The 22,521-nt window shown below is 48.3% G+C and overlaps 1 protein-coding gene and 1 long non-coding RNA gene across 4 annotated transcripts in view; one reads left to right on the plus strand and one right to left on the minus strand.

Moving 5' to 3' along the window:
- RANBP10 (RAN binding protein 10) overlaps positions 1–22,521 on the minus strand; it is a 143,020-nt gene that overhangs the window by 41,334 nt on the left and 79,165 nt on the right. For 2 of the 3 annotated variants that reach the window (XM_039503433.1, XM_039503431.1), the window contains exon 4: positions 1,434–1,601. In XM_039503433.1, coding sequence (XP_039359367.1) covers positions 1,434–1,601 — 168 coding nt within the window. Of the gene's footprint in view, positions 1–695; positions 778–1,433; positions 1,602–22,521 lie in introns of those variants that run through there. The other variant, XM_039503434.1, reaches the window with a different exon arrangement.
- On the plus strand, positions 10,035–17,157 carry LOC120384560. The gene is made up of 3 exons (XR_005588943.1): positions 10,035–10,208; positions 10,492–11,457; positions 16,926–17,157. It is a non-coding gene; the product is annotated as an uncharacterized LOC120384560 (long non-coding RNA).

The following is a 22,521-nucleotide window of genomic DNA, read 5'->3' on the forward strand; positions in this document are numbered from 1 at the left end:
CAGCATCTATCCATCCAAGGTCAGAGAAAAGCTGTAACCTTGGGAGTTTAATACAAGCCTGGAGTGGCCAGTATTTATTTTTAGAATCCTTGCGGGCCCCCACCTTCTGCACTCGAAGTGCCAGAGTGGGGAATCAGCCTTGAAACCCTCCCTCAACCCCAATCAGAAATACTGACTACAAATTCTAGCCCAACTTGGGCTCTGTGCCTGACCTGAATGCTTGCTGTTTTCCAATAAAAATCCCGTTCCCATGAGTTCAACATCCCTCAGGCTTTGCTGCGTAACAGCCTCAGGGCTGTGACACAAAATCCACATGCAGGATTATGACTCAGATGTACCCGCAATGCAGCTCCTTCCTCCCCACATCTGTCTCAGCAACTGCAGCGGCCATCATGCTTGCCTGACCACCACACTGGTCCTGCACTCCCCCGTTTCCATCTTCCCCCTCCTTTTACCCAATTGCTCACTCTGTACAACTTTTTTCCTGGCAGGGATTTTATTTGGGGTTTTTTTGCACCAGCCTCTTCAGCTTGAAGGAAACTAGGATCAACACAGCTATGAGAGAAGCAAAGGAAACAGGGAGCATTTGTCCCCAGCTAAATCAAATGTGTTACAGTTCAGAAGGTTAGAGGAATTCACTAAAGTAAGCTAAACATTTTCCTCTGACAAATCAAATGACAGGGAATCACACTTACTGTGCAAGGGGGAGCTCATCTGATCAAGCTGGAGGATTGCATGATGGGCCTGTTGTCTCTATGGGCAGCATATTCAAGACGAAGGTGCCAGTAACCTGTGCCATCTTATACAAATTGGGTGCAATTCTGAACTCCTGGAAGCTGCCAACATGACATTCAGTGGGGCAAAACCTGAACGTCCTTAGCGGAAACGTAAGGAGTCAACTAAAAGGGCATTTTGGGTCATTCCACAACCAAGACAATGTTAAAGCAGAATTTGTAATGTTTTGCAAATGCATAGAACTCTAGGAGTTTTAGTCCATGGAGTGAGACTCACCAAAACAGAAGTCCCTTTAAAAACGAAGGGCTTTGTGACTCACTGGTGATGGTTTTGTGGTTTGTTGGGTAATATACAAACCAAACTTTCTGTGATTACATTTCCCTGCTGCCCAAACTCTAAATGCCCGACCTATCTCGCCTATGGCTGTGCAGGGGCACAGGGCGGGACAACAGCTGAAGGGCCTGGGGACAGGTCCGTAATTTAGTTAAGCAGATGTGGCAGCTGCACTCCCAGAAACAGTTACTCGCACTGGAAACGTTTATGGCTTTGGGGAATCTCACAGGTCCTGCTGGTCACTGTGTTCTGATTTCTCTCTAAAGCCTTGCTCTCAATCGCAGAACTGAGTTACGTCATACGTGACAGAGTTTGAGAGTCCTAAGCTGGGGTGGCCCATCCTCAGGATACCCTCCTTTACCTACCTAAGCTGTGGCCATTCTTTGTGTAGAAGCAGGTATTGTTGATGAGGTTGACGCAGCAGCCAATCACGTCTCCAGTAGTGAAGGTGGGGCCATAGGGCTGCCCTGTCCCGGAAGAACAGAAGGAATGCCCATCGTCACCGTGGTAACCGTACGAATGTTTATCCCAACCTGTAGAAGGAAAAAGAACAGATCAGTAATGAGGCAGGTTTCCAAGGAGCTGTATGCCATTACTGGAGCAGAGTGGGAAATAGTTTTCCCGTCCCCGGAAAATTTTCAAGATTCTGAATATTTTTCCTGTCCCAAGGAGGGATGAAAACTTTAAATCTCTAAAATTTTCACAAATTAACAATCCAAAAACCATTTCAGCTAGGGTCAATCCAAACAGCTGATTCTGATCTCAACCTTTCAGGTATTTTTTTTAAACTATCATTAGCTTAAACAAAGTAATTTTTAATCAAACAAATTGATTTTTTTGTCTCAAAAGTGCTGAAATGGGCAATTTTGACAATTTCAAAAATTTCTGTGGAAAGATTGGTGTTTTCTTAAAAATAAGAAGCTCCCGCAAACAGTTTCAGTTTTGACAAATCAGCGTTTTCCAACTAACATTTCCTAGAAAATACTAGTGCTGGTCAAGAATCTACCACACTGTACTGTACGTGGGGGGGGGGGGGGGGGCAGAGCAGCGACAGGCAGTGCTAGACTTTCACATTTAAGCTTCTAGCCCTTGTGGTTGCAAAGCAAACCTTGCACTCCTGAGGCAACAACCCTTCTAGACCATAAGACAGCAGGAAACAGTAGCTCCAATGGGTGGAAACGGACTCCATCTCAATGGATGTTGATTCAGAAACCTAATGATGATTAATTTAGGTGAATTTTGCTGCTGATCATTGAAGCAGAAATAGCCAGGAACTCTGGGACTGGGGGTTAGCTTTGCTGCCCTGTTTCCTTCCCCACTGTGCGACCCCAGGCTTGACACTAACAGAGCATCTCTGTGGGGAAAGCTCATGCGAATCCTGCACCTCCTACAGGATTCCATCCTTCCTTCCTCAGGGTTCTTATGTTATGTTCTTATGCCTGCCTGGATGGCTAAGCATGCTGCATCCGTACTCTGAGCCCCCATCAGCTCTGTCAGGGAGCCTGGCACCAAAACCCAAGTCTCTATGTGGTAACAGAACTACTGAGTAGGGCTGATCAAAAATTTTCCATCAAAATTGGTTTTCAATAGAAAATTGGATTTTTTACTAAATCCAAAAAAATATTTTTTTTGTCCAAACCCTAAAATATTCCAATTCTGAAATACCACTGAGTTGCCTTCTGTGAGTTGTAGTTTGGGTACCTCATGGTCCCATTCTCCTCCAGGGGCAGTCTCCCACTATGCACTGCCTCCACCATGAGGGGCACCAGGGAGTGTCGCAGGAGGTGTAGTTCGACCAGACAGGTGGCCTACAGAGGAGAATTAGACAGTGATGCACCTGAACTATAACTCCCATGAGGCACCACAAGTTTTCAGCCAAAATATTTCAGGTTTTGATTCTTTCGCCAAGTGCTCAATTTCTGAGATTTTTATTTTCAGCCTGCTCTACTGCTGAGGCAACAGGTCACCAACTATTAAACTCCTTCATCAACATCCAGGCTCAGCTGGTTTGTCAGTACAGCTCTGTACTGCTAAACGGATGCAGAATCTCACTGAGCAGCCTCCAAAACGCAGCCTAGTGGATGGAGAACGGGCAAAGATTCAGAGATTCTAAGGCCAGGAATGACCATTGTGATCATAGTCTGACCTCTTGTATAGCGCAGGCCAGAGACCTGCCCCCAAATTATTCCTAGAGCAGATCTGTTAGAAAAACCTCTCATCTTGTCAGTGATGGAGAATCCACCACAACCCTTAGTAAGTTGCTCCAATGGTTTATAACTCTGTTAGAAATTTACACCTTATTTCCAGTCTGAATTTGTCTAGCTTTAGCTTCCAGCCCCTGGATTGTGTTATATCATAATAGAGCCTATTAAATATTTGTTCTCCATGCAGGTACTTACAGACTGTAATTGAGTCATCCCTTAACCACCTCTTTGTTAAACTAAATAGACTGAGCTCCTTGAGTCTATCATTATATGTTTTCTATCCTTTAATCATTCTTGTGGCTCTTCTCTGAATCCCCTCCAATACGTCAACATCCTTCTTGAATTGTGAACATCTGAACTGGACACAGGATTCCAGCAGCAGTCACACCAGTGCCAACACAGACAACATAATCTCTCTGCTCATACTCATGATTCCCGTTTACGCATCCAAGGATTGCATTAGCCCTTTTGGCTAAAGCACAACCCTGAAATGTTTTTCAGGGTCACTCCCTCCCAGGATAGAATCCCCGGTGCTGTAAGTATGGCCTATATTCTGTGTTCCCAGGTGTATATACATTTACATTTTGCCATATTAAAACATTGTTTGCTTGAGCCCAGTTTACTGAGTGATCCACATCGCTCTGTATCAGTGACCTGTCCTATTCATTAGTTACCTCTCCACCAATTTTTGTGACATCTGCAAACTTTGATGGTTTTGTGTTTTCCTCCTGGTCACTGATAAAAATGTTAAATAGCGTAGGGCGAAGAACCGATCCCCACGAGACCCCACGAGAAACACACCCGCTCGATGACGATTCCCAGTTTACAATTACATTTTGAGACCTAACAGCATCTTGGAAGGGGACACGAACATGCATGTGAGGAAGGGCAGAGGCACCTCTTCCAGCCAACTCATTACCTGACCAGGCTCAAAAAAGGTTCTTTCCACTACAAGTGCAACCATGGCAATTTCTAAAAGAGCAAGGAGAAAACATTCTTGCTAGAGGGACCTTGCAAGGACCCAGCCTCAGGTCCTGGCACTGAGGTGTCTGCCTCCAAACCAATGGCCAGATGCCAAACCTTACACCAGGGACACCAAACAGCCTGTAGCATGGGCATGTGGAGCTCAGGATTCATGTCTTTAGCACAGTCAATGTTCCCTTTAACCGCATTGCCTCAGTGTACATTTCTGCCAGCAGGAATGCACAATACATCAGGAAGAGGTTTGTATGTGAAGGAGGGGTGGCGGGACGGTGTGCATGGCACAAATGCTGCCCACTGCACAGTGCTTAAATGGCTCTAATTACAAGACGAAAATGCCAGCAAACCCAATTAGCGCCTGTCAAAGAACACTAACCGTTTTCATAATTGGTTCCTTGTGTTTTGAAATGCAAAATGCCACTGCAAAGTTTGCCTGGGCTGCTCAGAACTACTCTCCGCAGAGGAGACTAAGCCATCAGCTAAAAGCTAAAGTGACTGCCAGGCAACACCTTGGTCTCTCTTTTCGGGTTGGGTTTCTTTAACAAGCAGCATAAGGGAAACAGGAAAATAAAATTCAGCATGGTAGGCCTCTCCGTGGTTCTGTGAGTACCACCCAAGCACCATCCCACCCAAGCAAAGGCCTATCTCCCTGTGAGCTCAAAGAGGATTTATGGTTTGTGTCTCAGACCAGCTAAGCAGCACAGTGAAGCATGAAAAATGGGTCCAATTCTTCACAATTTAAAGAAGCTGTAGCTTATGTAATACTTCAAAGGTCAGTAAATCATCCCAGTTGCTCTCGGAGTGAGACACAGCATTGGATGCCATTTTCTTGTGCTTGCTGGAATCTGGTTTTCATGGGCATTCTGCCCTGGGGTGCTCTGCCCCCACAGTATCACTCAGACTCTCCCTCCCTCCTCTCCTGTAGCACCCAAGGATAACACCACCCTAGCTGAAGTGCTCTGCAGCCGGTCAGGACTGAGGCACTCGGCCCCCACTCCGCATTCCCACCCTCTGCACTAGGGGAAAGGGACATGTCTGCACACTCTCCTCCATGGGGCAGGGTAACAGCACTGATGCTGGACTACACAGCCTGCTCCAGACTTGGTCCTAGCTGGAGCTTAAGCCCCTTTAAAAGGGCAAAGCCTCGAGAGTAGCCATCCGCTGCCCAGGAGGTAACAGGGGAAGGAGAAGGTGGCTGAGGCTAATTTTGCTGCAGGAGAATGACAATCTGAACCACGACCATCATGAGAAGAACAAGTGAAAAGCCTGAACCAAAACAACAGCCTCAACCTAGCAAGACCGGGCTGGATCCTCAGCCAGAAATTTTGCAGTAAGCTGTTCCAAATGCTTCTGAGACAGAAGCCGCTCGTAGCAAACAAGCCTTTCACATCACAAAAGTGACATTCCGGGGCCCAAGGACCCTCTGGAGACAGGTTCTGGGAAAGGTGCACAAGATAGAAAGGCAGAGGCTCAGAGGGCAAATGGGTTAGGTAGCGAGCACTTCCTGCAACGAGGCAATGGAAGATTTCAAACAGTGCTAGTTGTTATTTATGAAGGCTAGGACTATAACACTGTAAAGTAAACTGGATAAATTAATAATGGTGTCTAAGCATCATGGCTAGGATGGGCCAGGATATAGTGTAGTTATCCCCCCCTCCCTCTGTCAGAGGAGGGAGGGATGGATGGGGAGAGAGAGAGAGATCATTTGATCATTGCCTGTTAGGTTCACTCCCTCTGGGCACATTGGGCACTCACTGTCAGTAGACAGATGGCTAGATGAGATGGACCTTGACCCTGACCGGCCTTTCTTATGTTCTTATGTTATTACCAGTATTACTGTAGCTCCCAGGAGCCCCAGTCCTGGACCTGAACTCCATTGTGCTGGGTACTATACAGAGAGAGCAAAAAGACAGGTCCTGCCCCCCCAGCGGCAAATTTTCCTTGTGTAAATATAAGACAAGAGACAACAGATGGATACAGACAGACCAGTGGGAGAGTTGGGGAAACGATGTTTCTGCCCTTGAGGCTTTCTGGAGTGTTACATGCTGTGACACTGAGCTGCCAGGATTAAACAACCAGCAGCCTAAGTGACCTAAATCAACCTTTATGGACATATTAGAGAATTCTTGAGGTGATGAGGCCATCCCTTAGAGCAGGCCTGCACAACATGCGGCCCACGTGGGCTCACTGTGCGGCCCGCGGGGGGTGAGTTGGCAAGCGGCGTGTGAGGGAGGGGGCTGAAGGGGCAGGCAGGCAGTGGCGGGGGGGTGAGTAGGCGAGCGGGGGAGGGGTGGGGGGCTGAGGAGGCGAGTGGGCGGGCAGTGGCGGGGGCTGAGGAGGCGAACCGAGGGGGTGGGGGGCTGAGGAGGCAAGTGAGGAGTCAGATCTGGTCTGGCTCCCATCCCCTCTCCAAGGGTTGCAGCTGTCTGGAGGTGCTGCCTTCCACACCTTCCTCATTCACACCTCATTCATTCAACAGGGCAACTGATTACAAAGTTGGGGGAAGATCTTATTCTACTAGCAAAAACACATTTCTTTTACCTTAATTATACTACCTTAGGGGCCCGCTATAACATATTTTCAAGGTTCAATACCGCTGTTTTGGTGGGGCAGTGATGGGGAAGGAGGGTTTGTTTCAGGGGGTGGGGTGGAGTATTTCAGGGGGGCTGGGCAGCGCTGGGGGTGTGTGTGATTTGAGGGGTTTGGCGGGGCAGGGTTCGGCCCTCCGCTGTTTTCTTTGGAGTAATATGGCCCTCGCCGCTTTATGAGTTGTGCAGATCTGCCTTATAGATAACTGTGAAATGTTGTGAAGGCCAGAAGTATAACTGGGTTCAAGAAAGAATTAGCAAAGTTCATGGAAGATAGCCACTGATGGACCTATTAGCCAAGATGGTTAAGCCTCTGACTGCCAGATGTTGGAACTAGACAACAGGGGACAGATCACTCAATAATTATCCTGCTCTTTTCATTCCCTCTGAAGCACCTGGCACTGGCCACTGTTGGAAGACAGGATACTGGGCTAGACAGACCCTTGGTCTGAGCCCATGTGACTGTTCTTATATCAGAACACAAAATTGTTCTATGTCAGAGGTGGGCAAACTATGGCCCACAGGACCGTCCTGCCCGGCCCTTGAGTCCCTCCCCTGCTGTCCCCCCTCCCCCACAGCCATGCTGCCGCGCAGGCAGCGCTCTGAGCAGATGCAGAGCAGCGTGTCTGGCTCCGGCCAGGCAGCGTGGTGGCCAGACATGCTGCTCTGAGCAGCATGGTAAGGGGGCTGGATAAGGGGCAGGGGGTCCCGGGGGACAGGGAGTGGCTGGATGGGGCAGAGGTTCGGGGGGGGGGGGGGCGGTCGGGGCACAGGGAACAGGGGTGGTGGTTGGATAAGCGCGGGAGTCCCGGGGGCCTGTCAGGGGTCGGGGCAGTTAGGGGACAGGGAGAGGGGTGGTTGGATAGGGGTGGGGTTCCAGGGGCCAGTTAGTGGCGGGGGCAGTTAGGGGACAAGGAGCAGGGGGGTTGGATGGGTCGGGGGTTCTGAGGGGGGCAGTCAGGGGGTGGGGCCCAGGCTGTTTGGGGAGACAGCCTTCCCCACCCAGCCCTCCATACCGTTTTGCAACCCCGAAGTGGCCCTCAGGCCAAAACGTTTGCCTACCCCTGTTCTATGTGGTAGGTGTTCACTCCAAACAGAGATAAACACTAGGCAGAAGGCTGGGAGATGACTTACTCTGAGTTCTCTCACGCCTTCTGGCACAGGAAGATAAATGCGAGAGCACAGGGCATGCTGTGTGTGTATAAACTGAATACCCACAGAAGTACTGTTAAAAGAAAGCCAAGCAGTCAAAAGTTCGGAAACACTCCGTTTATGGTTGTCTGTGCAACTTTAATTTGGTCAGCTTGTGCATCCAGCCTGTGCAGTGAATGACACGGGTCCTGTGGAAAGACCAAATAACTATCATAATGCACTGGGGGCAGAATGAAGGTTACATGGGAAAATTTAAATCTGGCACTTTCTAGTGCTTGACTTTGCAACCTAAATGACATTTTAAATGCAGTTTTTGAAAACGAGTTTCACCAGGAAAAAATGTAGCAATCCCCTGACACCAAGCATCAGGGTTTGATGCTTGAACCTTCAGCACTGATCTCTGAGTACCGGAGCTACAGGACTACTTGCATTAGCTGACAGTGAGGGAAGGGCTGTTATCCCAGTGCGGGGATGAGCTGCTGGCACCATATGCTGGGGAGCCTGGCCCAAGCCGCTCCTCCCACCCCTCTGGGAGCTACCACCCCATGTGGGGACTGACTGTTGCTGCCATGTCCTGGGTCCAAAACATAACAGGGAGCCCTGCTCAGCTCTCCCTTCAACTCTTGCTGCTACAGCATCTCTAGCAGCTCCCAGGTGTTCCCCGCATGGTAGTTCCTGCAGCAGGGCGGGCACTCTGGAACGTCTGTGCGTTCCGGTATTGCAGCAGACTACCAAAAGTTCCCGGACAAATGCAAGTGAGACAAGGGAAATTATTATTTCACTTACTGATCTCTCAGCCACCCCAGAACAAAACTTAATGGGACAAAGAAAAAGGCACTTCCTGCAGTTCCAGGACTTCTTCCCCGCCAAGTTTCAAAGGACTGCTTCCAGCTTCTCCACAAAGGCATTAATCAGTTATAATGAGAAGTGTCACACAACCTCAGTATAAGAATTACTACAGCTCCTCCTATAACTCTGTTTCATTCTTGCAGGACCTCTTCTTTCCTCCCAGACACTTTCAGGCAACAATGGGCTAAGAGACCTTCAGCTCCTTTCTCCTCTCTAGCCATTCCCACCCCTCTCCCTCACTTTCCCTTGTCTCCTTCAGATTCTTTCTTGTCCCTGAATTTCATGCATCTCCCTCTCTTCCTTTCTACCCCACTCACTGTAGCACAGGACACCACTACCGCCTCTGCACCTGCAAACTAGCCATGCTACAGCATCCTCGACAAGATAAGCAGCATGAGAATGAACTGAAGTGACCCAACCCCACATGAACGCATCTGATCCTGCCTGGGGAACTGACACGGCACAGGAGTGCAGGGGTGATCAGGCTGCAGGATTTTCCTGCTTGAATAGTTTGTTTTACAAGCCAGGAAGTGGGAATTTTGTGTCATTTAAAACACACAGGCAGTTTCCCTGCCCTGATTCTCTGCCTCATCATTGCTTTATCTGTAGCCTCATACCTTAACATACTCTTGGGATTTAAGCAAGCATAGACACATCGCAGATAAATGATACAGCAGTAATTCACAAGGGCCATACAAGACACTCAGCTGAGAAATGCACCTTCTGCCTCTGCAAAGGAGGGAGAGGCCTGGGCTGCACGGAGAAGAAGGAAATGAGAAAGATTCACTGTGGCAGGTGTAACAGAGGCCAGGCCCCTACTGTGACTCACTCAGAGAAGGGTCTGAACAGTCCCACGGGGGAAAAAGATTCTGTCTGGCTATGAACTGGTGGCAAAGTTTGTAAGTTACAAGTAGCACGGCAAAAAAAGAGCCCAATGCAGGAAAAACCAGTTTCCAATCAGCTATTCCGCTGGTTTAACAATCAAAGGAGGAGGATATTATTCAAGAGAAATGAATTACGCTGTTTAAAGCGGCATGACCAACTCTAGTCAGATGCTCAGAGCTGCTGCCAGCAGGCACTTCAGAAACGCCAACTTGAATGCAAAGCATAAATCTCTTCTCCCCCGCCCCTCCCGAGTTTGGGGACATTGAGAAAGGAGTCTCATTATCATTATCAGGCTGTTTCTGTAGATAAAGTGGCGCAAGGTCTCTGACGCAGAGCCCAAATGTTTTTGGTGCAAATCCAGAGATGTATTCACTTACTAGAATGTACAGAACACAGGGAAGCAGTGCCAACAGGACACAGCACAGAGGAAAGCAAAGAGAAGACTACCCACGTAATACAATCTGTACAGCTGGACTGCCAGGTAAGGACAAACATTAGCTCTCCCCTCTGCCATCCCAACTGTGATCAGTGAACAGCCAAACATTAAACAGAAGGGGCACAACAATTTGACAGCCTAGGACAGCAAACAGAGGACAGGCAAACAGAGGGAGTTTTCCTGGTAGTTCGCACAGTGTTTCTGCCTTTCAGGCTCCTGGGAGCAGTACATACAACATCTGAGAGCCTCTTAGAAGGAAGACATGGATAGTGAATGCTCAGCTATTGTGACCTGCTCAGAATGTGCCATGTTTGTCTTTCTCCCATAGGACAGAAGTGACTTTGTCTGTTTGAAGTGCAAGCTGGTTTGCATATTGAAAGAGAAGGTCAGAGGACTAGAGAACCAAGTATCAACCCTGGCTTGCCTCAGAGAAAACAAAGATTTTCTGGATAGAAGTGTCAGTGTTTGGTTCTGGAAGCAAAATGTGCTGAAGAATCAGAGACTGCAGAGCAGAGCAGGGAAGAATATTGGCAGCACGTGACCTCCAGAGGAAGAAAGAGGAGAACCTATGTACCCCCAATGCAGATAGAGGTGCACAACCATTTTCAGGCTCTCTGCACAGGTACTACTGTGGAGAAGGATTTGGAAGAGCCCTTTGAGGGAAAGAGTCAGAAGGAGACTCTGTCGGCCGGAAGGCATGGGATGCATCGTCCTAGGGATGGGGGTTCCACGACCACCACTCCCAGGAGGAGGAGACGGGTGGGCGTGGTCAGGGACTCCCTCCTAAGGGGAACAGAGTCATCCATCTGTCGACCAGACCAGGAGACTTGAGAAGTGTGCTGCTTCCCTGGAGCTAGAATCCAGGATGTGACGGAGTGTTTGCTGAGACCGATCAAGACCTCGGACCACTACCCCTTCCTACTTCTCCATGTGGGCACCAATGATACTTCTAAGAATGATCTTTAGCAGATCACTGCATGCTACGTGGCTTTGGGAAGAAGGATAAAGGAGTTTGAGATGCAGGTCGTGTTCTCGTCCATCCTCCCTGTTGAAGGAAAAGGCCCAGGTAGGGACTGTCAAATTGTGGAGGTGAATGCATGGTTACGCAGGTGGTGTCGGAGAGAGGACTTTGGATTCTTCGACCATGGGATGTTGTTCTGGGAAGAAGGACTGCTAGGAAGAGATGGGATCCACCTAACAAAGAGAGGGAAGAGCATCTTCACAGGCAGGCTGCTAACCTAGTGAGGAGGGCTTTAAACTAGGTTCGCCGGGGGATGGTGAGCTAAACCCAGAGGTAAGTGGGGGAGTGGGATACTGGGAAGAAACACAAGGAGGAGGGTACAAGATGGGAAGCCTCCTGATTCATACTGAGAAAGTAGGGCAATCGGATAGTTATCTTGGGTGCATGTACATGAACGCAAGAAGCCTGGGAAACAAGCAGGAAGAATTGGAAGTCCTGGCACAATCAAGGAACTATGATGTGATTGGAATAACAGAAACTTGGCGGGGCAGTTCACATGACTGGAGCACTGTCATGGATGGATATAAACTGTTCAGAAAGGACAGGTACAGGAGGAAAGGTGGAGGAGTTGCATTGTATGTAAGAGAGCGGTATGAGTGCTCAGAGCTCCAGCATGAAACTGGAGAAAAGCCTGTTGAGAGTCTTTGGGTTAAGTTTAGAGGCGAGAGCAACAAAGGTGATGTTGTGGTGGGCGTGTGCTACAGACCACCAGATCAGAAGGATGACGTAGATGGAGCTTTTTTTGGACAACTAACTGAAGTTTCCAGATCATAGGCCCTGGTTCTAATGGGGGACTTCAATCACCCTGACATCTGCTGGGAGAGCAATAAAGCAACGCACATACAATCCAGGAAGTTTTTGGAGAGTCTTGGAGACAACTTCCTGGTACAAGTGCTGGAGCAACCGACTAGGGGCCATGCTCCTCCTGACCTGCTGCTCACAAACAGGGAAGAATTGACAGGGGAAGTAGAAGTGGGTGGCAATCTGGGCAGCAGTGACCATGAGATGGTTGAGTTCAGGGTCCTCACAAAAGGAAGAAAGGATCGTAGCAAAATACGGAGCCTGGACTTCAGAAAAGCAGACTTTAACTCCCTTCGGGAACTGATGAGCAGGATCCCCTGGGAAGCTAATATGAGGGGGCAAGGAGTCCAGAAGATCTGGCTGTATTTTAAAGAAGCCTTACTGAGGGAGCAGGAACAAACCATCTCGAAGTGCAGAAAGAATAGCAAATATGGCAGGCGACCAGCTTGGCTTAAGAGTGAAATCTTCGGTGAGCTTAAACTCAAAAAGGAAGCTTACAAGAAGTGGAAATTTGGACAGATGACTAGGGAGGAGTATAAAAATATTGCTCGAGCATGCAGGCATGTAATCAGGAAGGCAAAGGCACAATTGGAGTTGCAGCTAGCAAGGGATGTGAAGGGTAACAAGAAGGGTTTCTACAGGTATGTTAGCAACAAGAAGGTGGTATGGGAAAGTGTGGGACCCTTACTGAGGGGAGGGAGGCAAACTAGTGACACATGATGTGGAAAAAGCTGAAGTACTCAATGTTTTTTTGGCTTGGTCTTCACAGACAAGAGCAGCTCCCAGACTGCTGCATTAGGCAACACAGTATGGGGAGGAGGTGAGCAGCCCTCACTGGTGAAAGAACAGGTTAAGGACTATTTAGATAAGCTGGATGTGCACAAATCCATGGGTCCAGATCTAATGCATCCAAGAGTGCTGAGGGAGTTGGCTGATGTGATGGCAGAGGCATTGGCCACTATCTTTGAAAATGCGTGGCCATCGGGGGAGGTCCTGGATGATTGGAAAAAGGCAAATATAGTGCCCCAGGAAAGAAAGAGAACCCAGGGAACTACGGACCAATCAGCCTCACTTCAGTCCCTGGCAAAATCATGGAGCAGGTCCTCAAGGAATCCATTTTGAAGCACTTGGAGGAGAGGAAGATGATCAGGAACAGGCGATATGGATTCACCAAGGGCAAGTCATGCCTGACTAACCTGATTGCCTTCTATGACGAGATAACTGGATTTGTGGATATGCGGAAAGTGGTGGAAGTGATATATCTTGACTTCAGCAAAGCTTTTAATATGGCCTCCCACAGTATTCTTGCCAGCAAGTTAAAAAAGTGTGGACTGGATTAATGGACTATAAGGTGAATAGAAAGCTGGCTAGATTGTCGGGCTCAACGGGCAGTGATCAACGGCTCGATGTCTAGTTGCCAGCCGGTATCAAGCAGAGTGCCCCAGGGGTTGGTCCTGGGGCCGGTTTTGTTCAACATCTTGATCAATAATCTGGATGGTGGGACTGACTGCACCTTCAGCAAGTTTGCAGATGACACTAAACTGGGGGGAGAGGTAGATACACTGGAGGGTAGGGATAGGGTCCAGAGTCACCTAGACAAATTGGAGGACTGGGCCAAAAAATCTGATTAGGTTCAACAAGGACAAGTGCAGAAAAAATAATCCCATGCATTGCTACAGGCTGGGGACCAACTGGCTAAGCAGAAGTTCTGCAGAAAAGGACCTGGGGATTACAGTGGACAAGAAACTGGATATGAGTCAGCAGTGTGCCCTCGTTGCCAAGAAGGCCAACAGCATATTGGGCTGTATTAGTAGGAGCATTGCCAGCAGATTGAGGGAAGCAATTATTCCCCTCTATTCAGCACTGGTGAGGTCACACCTGGAACATCGCATCCAGTTTTGGTCCCCCCATTATAGAAGGGATGTGGACAAATTGGAGAGAATCCAGCGGAGGGCAACAAAAATGATTAGGGGGCTGGGGCACATGACTTATGAGGCGAGGCTGAGGGAACTGGGGTTATTTAGTCTGCAAAAGAGAACCGTGAGGGGGGATTTGACAGCAATCTTCGACTAGCTGAAGGGAGGTTCCAAAGAGGATGGAGCTAGGCTGTTCTCAGTGGTAGCAGATGATAGAACAAGGAGCAACGGTCTCAAGTTGCAGTGGGGGAGGTCTAGGTTGGATATTAGGAAACACTATTTCACTAGGGGTGTGGTGAAGCACTGGAATGGGTTACCTAGGGAGGTGGTGGAATCTCCATCCTTAGAGGTTTTTAAGGCCCGGCTTGTCAAAGCCCTGGCTGGGATGATTTAGTTGGTGTTGGTCCTGCTTTGAGCAGGGGGTTGGACTAGATGACCTCCCAAGGTCTCTTCCCAACCTAATATTCTATGACTCTGGGTACAGAGCCTATGCCAGCATGCACAGGAAAACTAAGCCCTGGAGGGTCTGAACACTCCTGATTCCACATCTAGAAATGGATAGCTAAAGTCTCAAGGCATAGGGAGACTGGGAAAGGGACCCAAACCAAGTAAAGACCTGCCTTCTGCACAATCAGATTCAAGATTCCTGCCAGCCAGAGCCAAGAAAAGCACCTGTGCACTGGATGGGAAAACCACAGGGCACATGTGAAAGTCCCCATTTCAGCAGCTGCAGAGAAGGCCTCCTCATATGAATAGAGGAGTCTTGTATTCACAGAACAGGCAGATTTATGCTCAGCTGAACACTGGAGACACGTTTTTCCTTTTTTATGTAAACCACACAGATTCCAAGCAAGGCTGTATTGCAGCGTCATGTTACACAAGCCTCACACAAGCCATCAAGGGCTAAATATATCCTGTGAGCTGCTGCTCCAGTGGATCGCTTGGGCTGGCAGAGCAGCAGGATCCTCCACCCTGCTAGGAAAGCTACAGAAATAACTCTGCTTGTTCAGAACAAAACGTCCCAGCCTCTTAGAGCCTGGAAAATGAACTCCGCGTACTGGGAGCTCTGGGCTTGGTTCTGCTCCTCAACTCCCAATTTTTACTTCCCATTAAACAGGGAGCCTTGAGTTGTTTAGGCCCCGAATCACATGTGCATATAAAAATCACTAGCCCACTGCCAAGAAATATGACAGAGGTCACCAGCCCCAGAACATCCCTCATCTTTAATGCGTAGCTGCTGCCCAGGGAGACTACTTGCACCAATGGAGAGCAGTGAACGCTGGGACCTGGAGATTTCACGGGGTCTCCTCCACGTTGAAGCTGATTGATCACCTGCCTTATGGTACACCCCTGTGGGCTGTTTCTAGCTGGGAGATATGCTGGGTATTCCTTGATCACCTCTGCTGTATGTCTCTTTATATCTAACTTCCTTTGAGGTTGTCTCCAGTACATGCCTGCGCTTTGTTACACCTGCCATGCGTCTCTTCTACTTTGGTATCTAAGGCACTTTGGAGAATCAGTTGCAATGTTTTTAGAGGCATGCCTCTGGCAGTCGCACCAATGACTGAAAGTTTCTCTTCTGGGGCCAGTGACTGGAAGAGGTTACAAGCCCTGAAAGCTTTTGTACTGGTCCCAAAACACCTCTAGTCCTGGCAACCGATGAGACTCCCCAGCCTTGAGCCACATCATGCCAATCACCTGCATGCAATTGATAAAGTTGTGTCAAAATCAAGTTAAAAAACAGTTATCAGCCTGACAGGACTTCACAGATGGGTATCCTGTAACCTGACTGGGCTGGAGAGCAATGCTTTGTATCACTGATATGAACTAATGGGGTACACAAACACTGATCAAGGAACTATACATTAAAAATTGCTTCAGTTTACTGTGCTTTTCTGACACTGAGCCACTGAGAATAGCAAGTGGGGGAACTTAGACCTCTATTTCCCACTGGGCCCAGGGATGTATCAGGGCTCTTGGGTGTGCAGGGCGTTAATGAGGGAGTCAATTTCTCCAAGTTTAGTTTCCTCCCTTCAGTTTTTAGCAGCTGGGTGTTTAATGGGTTACAGTGATCATACAAAAACAGACACCTCACAAAAGAGATGGTTTAAACTAGAGAGGGCAGGTGGACGGACACTTACCTTCTCCCCCAATCTCTCTCCCTCCCTGAACAACATGGGCTCCACCAAGTATTGGAATTGAAAGTGCCCCCTTTAGCCCATCTGGACAAAAATAAATCCAGTGCCTGACATTTAAAACAGCAATGGTGCAACCCAGACCCTCACACTAACTCTTAGCAGCCTTGCATGCACATTGAACAGGAGACATGAACCTGCAGCATCGTCTCTGGGGAGATAAGCAATTGTCCAATGCTGTTTCCAGCTTCTCCTACAGAAAAGCAGAGAGCCACTCAATCATGTAGATACTCTAGTGCAGTGGTCCCCCACCTTTTTCGTCTGGCGCCACAGAGAACCATGGCGGCGGACGAGCATCTGCCGAAATGCCGTCGACAAGCGGCAATGTCAATAGGCGTTGCCGCCGAAATACCGCCGACAAGCAGCGGCATCCAGAGGCATCGCCGCTGAAAATCGGTGGCATTTCGGCAGCGACACCTCTGGATGACACTGCTTGTCAGCAGCATTTTGGCAGATGCTTGTCCGCTGGCCAGTACGTGGGCACACTTAGACGCCCCGGCGGGCGCCATGTCGCCCATGGGCACCACGTTGGGGATCCCTGCTCTAGTGCTGGCCTCTGTCTACAGGGTTCTCAAACTTCATTGCACCGTGACCCCATCTGACAACAAAGTTAGTACATGACCCCAGGGAAGCGGGGAGAGAGCCTGAGCCCCCATTGCCCTGGGGGAAGGACAGAGGGGCCCACAGCCCAAGCCTCACTGCCCCACATGGGGGTGGAGCACGGGCTTCAGCCCTGGGTCCCAGCAAGTCTAATGCTGGCCCTGGTAACCCCATTAAAATGGGGTCCCAACCCACAGTTTGATAACCGCTGGGTCTCTATCACTTCTAGAGTCTGCAGACATGTCGACATTTCAGGGGTATCAGTATCAAAGGCAGCTGTCAGATCTACAGAAACAACATGGAGATTTGGTCTTCATCCATCATCAAGAGAAGATTGACAACTGAAATGAGAGCAACTTCCAACCACACCATCGAATCTACCATCTCTGGGCCCAGACCCTTATATCCCTTCCTCTTCCAAAAAAATTATTTGTGCAGCTCCTTCTCCAAATAAAGTACATGACCACTAGGGCTGACTTGGAGTCTGTTCCAAATTCAAGCCACCCACGAATCACGATGCAAGAAAATTAAATACAAATACTCAAAGAGTTAAAGTGCTTTAAGAAACAAAACTCTAGAGGTTGGCTACACTTGCAGCTGTACAGCACTGGGACTTAAAGCTGTCTTCGTACAGCTGTGTAGGGAAAGCGCTGGAGTGTGGCCACACTGACAGCTACCAGCGCTGCAGTGTGGCCACGTTTGCAGCATTTGCAGCGGTGTTGGGAGTGGTGCATTATGGGCACCTATCCCAGCGTTCAAGTGGCTGCAACGTGCTTTTCAAAAGAGGTGGGTGGGGTGGAGTGTGACAGGGAGTGTGGGGGAGAGAGAGTGGATAACAGTGACAGCTCCCTGCCTTGCAAGTTCCGACCCCTTCCCCCACCCGTCTCTCATTCACTAAATGCAAATAGCCTTTTGGTTTTTTCCTCAGAGACCAGATAAGCAGCTGCTCCGAAACGGATCCCCCCGCCCCCAAGCTGTGCTGCTTCTCTCCTCAAGCAAACACTAGCTGTGGACATTCATCCCCCTGCCTGCCTCTGCTCGAGCAAACAGTAGCTGTGCTTGTTTTTTAGATAAGCAGCTCCGGGAGCCCCAAAACCAAAGAGAGGCATCACAACAAAACAAAGAGTGTTATCTTTACTTAAAAGCATTATGGGAAAATTCCGGAGGTCAGTTACAGCGTAGTAAGATTAATGACTGTTTACACTGGCGCTCCAGCGCTGCAGCACCAGCGCTGTTTCTTTATTCCCCTTGTCGAGGTGGAGTACAACCAGTGCTGTAGCCAGGGAGATACAGCGCTATATGTGCCTTGCCAGTGTGGACGGGGAGTAAGTTACAGCACTGTAAAGCCACCACCAGCGCTGTAACTCTCCAGTGTAGCTAAGCCCTAAGTGGCTGTTCTTCCAACCACTTTCCATGTGCAGTTCTAATTTCCAACTCCTGCTTCAGAGAAGTGAGAGCTAGCAGGGTTACTTGCCCTGTAAATATCCTGCTAACATTTTAACAGCATCTGTAACACCCACCCTGCTACACAATTGAATTTCAAAGCCCTGGTAATTTACATGTTTACCAGATGATTTGGTTTTCCACCTGCCTGAGTCACTTGGCTTTTGAGAACAGGTGACGGAATGAACTCTCCACCTTGTTCAAACAAGCTCAGCAACAACAGCACAACTCAATAGAGTCACAGGAATGTCCAGGCTCTGCCCAGCTCCCGCAGGCACATGATGTAATAGCTACAGTTAACACAGGGACTGCCCAAACCACCAGCAGGTGTCTTCTCCCCAGATAGAGATTTACAGCTGGAAGTACAGGCTTATTCAGGGTATTAAAACTACGTTCAGTAGATGTCTCACAGACTAGTTCTGCTTGGCAGAGGGGAATGGCCTGCATCAGCAAGACCAACAGATGCTTGGGCTGCAGGATAATATGAACATATGGACACACTGTTAAGCGTTTGATGCTATAAACAAGGAAGAATTCTGGATGCTGTTCATGGACCACAGCAAAGAGGAGGATTCCACGGGCACTGAGGTCAGTTAGGCCTACAACAGTATGTTCTAGTCCAGAAAAAGGGTAGAGTCTATTCTTCAGCTCCCCTTCTGAAAAGAACTAACGCCTAGAGCTGTGGGTCCCAAAGCATGGCCCCCGGTCACATGATGCTGGGCTGGCTTTTCCTATTTCTAGCTACCAACTACATGAAAAGCAGCTAAATATGCATTAAATATTTCCTAGTGTTACTTTCCCACGGCAGCAATTGCTGTAATTGCCACATTTCTTTAGTCAGCAGAGGGGAGGCAGGGAGCATGATCATGAATTAGGAGGAATGTCACTACAGGGAATCAGACCCCTAGACCTGAAGACTGAAGTCCATGAGCCCTATGCTGTCCCTCAGGGAAGGAGAGGAAAATCACATTGTAGATGCACCTCAAGTTACCCCAAAAGTGATCCTGCCCCCATGAACATTCTCAAAGGCCCTGTTCAACGTGTGCCAACAATAACCATGTCGCGTAATTTCATCTGTATTATAGCCAAGGAGAAGAGGTCACTGATTTCCAGTACAGCTTCGGCTGTGCTCATACAACCACAGAACGCACTCAAGAAAGGAGTCAAACCACCCTGATGCAAGTCCGAGTCTCAGATGAGGTGGCTTCCCCTGCCCTTCTCGTCAGTGCCTATGCTGTAAAACTCCCCACATCCCCAAAACTACATGGACATCCCAGAATGTGATCTAGTGGTTAGGGGACAAGTAGTCACAACTGCCAGGTTCCTTGCTTGGCTCTGCCACTGACTCACTATGTGACTTTGGGAAAAGTCATCAACCCTTCGGGCCTTCATTTCCCTATCTACAAGACGGAGCCAATCACAATGTTTGCAGGGATGGAGAGTGAGAGCTGGGTGTGTTTTAGAGGCAAGCTGGCTGGCTTCAAACATTCCCCTACAAAGCCATCCCGTAACTAGGCTGAGCGCCAGCCAACATGCCAATTTGGTTATTCAGACAGAGGAATTTCCCCATTTGCAGATGCTCTCAACTGTTGTGTTTCCTCTAAAGGCTGGCGTTCTCCAGCACAGGACTATTTTAACGGCTCATTCTGTCCTGTCACAGAGCAATTCCAACAGCCTGCTGGCAACAGGATGACTTTCAGTTATCTGATCCAGTCTGACAGATGAGATATTAGTGCATGCACCAAAGCTCAATGAGTGCATGCTGCTCCCTCCTCCCTTTGCTAGGTCACTAACCAGAAGGCAGGGATAACAACAAGGTAAGTGAGATTAGCACAAGGGGAGGAGGAAGGGGGAGGAAGAGCTCACAGGCACCAAACACCCAAGCTACAGTACATCTCATTCATCAGTTCAACATAAATACATGGTCTACTTAGAAATTCAAACATCTAAAGCAGGGGTCGGCAACCTGTCAGCAGTGCTGTGCCGAGTCTTCATTTAGTCACTCATTTAAGGTTTCGTGTGCCAGTCATACTTTAACATTTTTAGAAGGTCTCTTTCTATAAGTCTATAATAGAATCATAGAAGATTAGGGTTGGAAGGGACCTCAGAAGGTCATCTAGTCCAACCCCCTGCTCAAAGCAGGACCAGTCTTCAGACAGACTTTTACCCCAGTTCCCTAAATGGCCCCTTCAAGGATTGAACTCACAACCCTGGGTTTAGCAGGCCAATGCTCAAACCACTGAGCTATCCCTCCTCAAGGATTGAACTCACAACCCTGGGTTTAGCAGGCCAATGCTCAAACCACTGAGCTATCCCTCCCCCCAAAATACACCTCTACCCCGATATAATGTGACCTGATATAACACAAATTTGGCTATAACGCGGTAAAGCAGTGCTGGGGGGGGGGGGGGGCTATGCACTCTGGCGGATCAAAGCAAGTTCGATATAACACGGTTTCACCTATAACACGGTAAGATTTTTTGGCTCCCGAGGACACCGTTATATAGGGGTAGAGGTGTATATAACTAAACTATTGTTGTATGTAAAGTAAATAAGGTTTTTTAAATGTTTAAGAAGCTTCATTTAAAATTAAATTAAAATGCAGAGCCCCCCGGACCGGTGGCCAGGACCCGGGCAGTGTGAGTGCCGCTGAAAATCAGCTCGTGTGCCGCCTTTGGCACGCATGCCATAGGTTGCCTACCCCTGATCTAAAGAGAAGTGGGGGCCAAAATAATCAAGGAGCTGTCATCAGGGAGAGTGTAAAATTCAATTCACTTAGCGTAGCAATACAGTGACTCGATATAGCTACCCTTGCCTAGAAGGGTTAATAGCTGTTTGCAATTCCATAGCCGGTAACGTAGCAATCAATGATGTAGAAAATGGACAAAAGGAACTGGATCTGTTGGCACATTTCTAGCAAGTGAAGAGTGAGCAGAAAGAGTCTGGAAGGTCCTAGGCACTGCTGAGTCACTTAGCCCACTGATACTCCGACCTCAGTGGTTCTGGAGCCAAATTAGGGATCAGGTTTACCAAAAAGAGCCACAGCAGTGTAAATTCACTGTTTAATTTACTATAGTGCTATAGATTCAAACACAGAGTGTTTTCATAGCATGTGCTGCAAAGAGCTGCAGGAGACGCATTAAAGAGCCACTTGCCGCTCAAGAGCCTCAGTCTGAGTATCACTGACTTAGCCCTTTAATTCTCCCCCAACTTATTTTTGATCCTTTTAGACCTATTGCCAAAAGCAAACTTCTGAGACCTACATATTTCAGAGTGATGCATCAAAAGCTAAGGTCCAAAACTGACTTCCTTTAAAACAGCTACAACCATCTGAGGAGCATTCTATATTTTAAAATTCACCATTTCAGTCATGAGAAGTTGAAGTAAATAAAAGCCGTTATTTCTATAGGCCCCACAATATGTATCAAGGTCTCGTAATGCATTTAGTCCATCAGCGGACAGTTCCAGGGCGCTTGATACTGTGTGTATGTTCTGATGTATCCGGGTGTGCAGGATAGAAGAGAATACATGTGAATTTCAACAGTATCCAAAAGATGTAAGAAAAGCAATATTTACCCAATAGAAAACAAGACGTAAGTGAAAGGGGCAGACATTGACTTTACGTACACACACTTTGCTAGAAAGTAAGGCATGCCAGATTTTAGCTAATAAATCTCAACTAAGTACCCCCACCACCATTCTAGAGATGAGGAAACAGACAGGGAAGTTCAGTGGATTTGCCCAAAGAGACAGAGGGAGTTAGTGTCAAAGCTAGAATAAGAACTTCAGCATTTGGGGCTCCCAGTCCTGAGGTCAGACCATGCCTGTTACACGCAATGGCCAGGAAAAACACTACACACGTTACCCTAGAGCAGTGGTCTCACCCTATTTACCACTGTGGGCCGCATGTGCAGCTCTTTGTGTTATGTGGGCCACATCCACACAATATATACTAACCGAATGGCCCTGAGGAGGTCATATGGGCCACAGCTGTGTGCTGATTGGGCCGCAAGCGTGTCGCGGGTTGAGAACCACTGTCCTAGAGGATGCAATCCTAAGTCCCATACTCCAAATTTAGTTCTATATGATGTTAGAGACGTCAGAACTGCACTATGTACGTCACAGCCTTTTACACTGAAAATACAGCTGTAACCAGCTTTAAACAGCTGATTACACGAGAGAGATTTGTGATTTTAGAAAGATCAACAACAGGAGGAGCATACCATCAGCCCTGAGAGAAGGCAGCCCAGCACCAGGACAGCATAGCTTCCCTGGCTGCAAAAAAAATGCCTGACTTCTTGCAGAACTGTGCAGCTCTGAGATGAATACAAAGATCATGTGAAAGGCAAATTGTCTCAACTGTCAGTACAATTATGGGCTAC

Source organism: Mauremys reevesii, linkage group 16 (assembly GCF_016161935.1).
Source record: "Mauremys reevesii isolate NIE-2019 linkage group 16, ASM1616193v1, whole genome shotgun sequence".
Lineage (NCBI taxonomy): Eukaryota > Metazoa > Chordata > Testudines > Geoemydidae > Mauremys > Mauremys reevesii.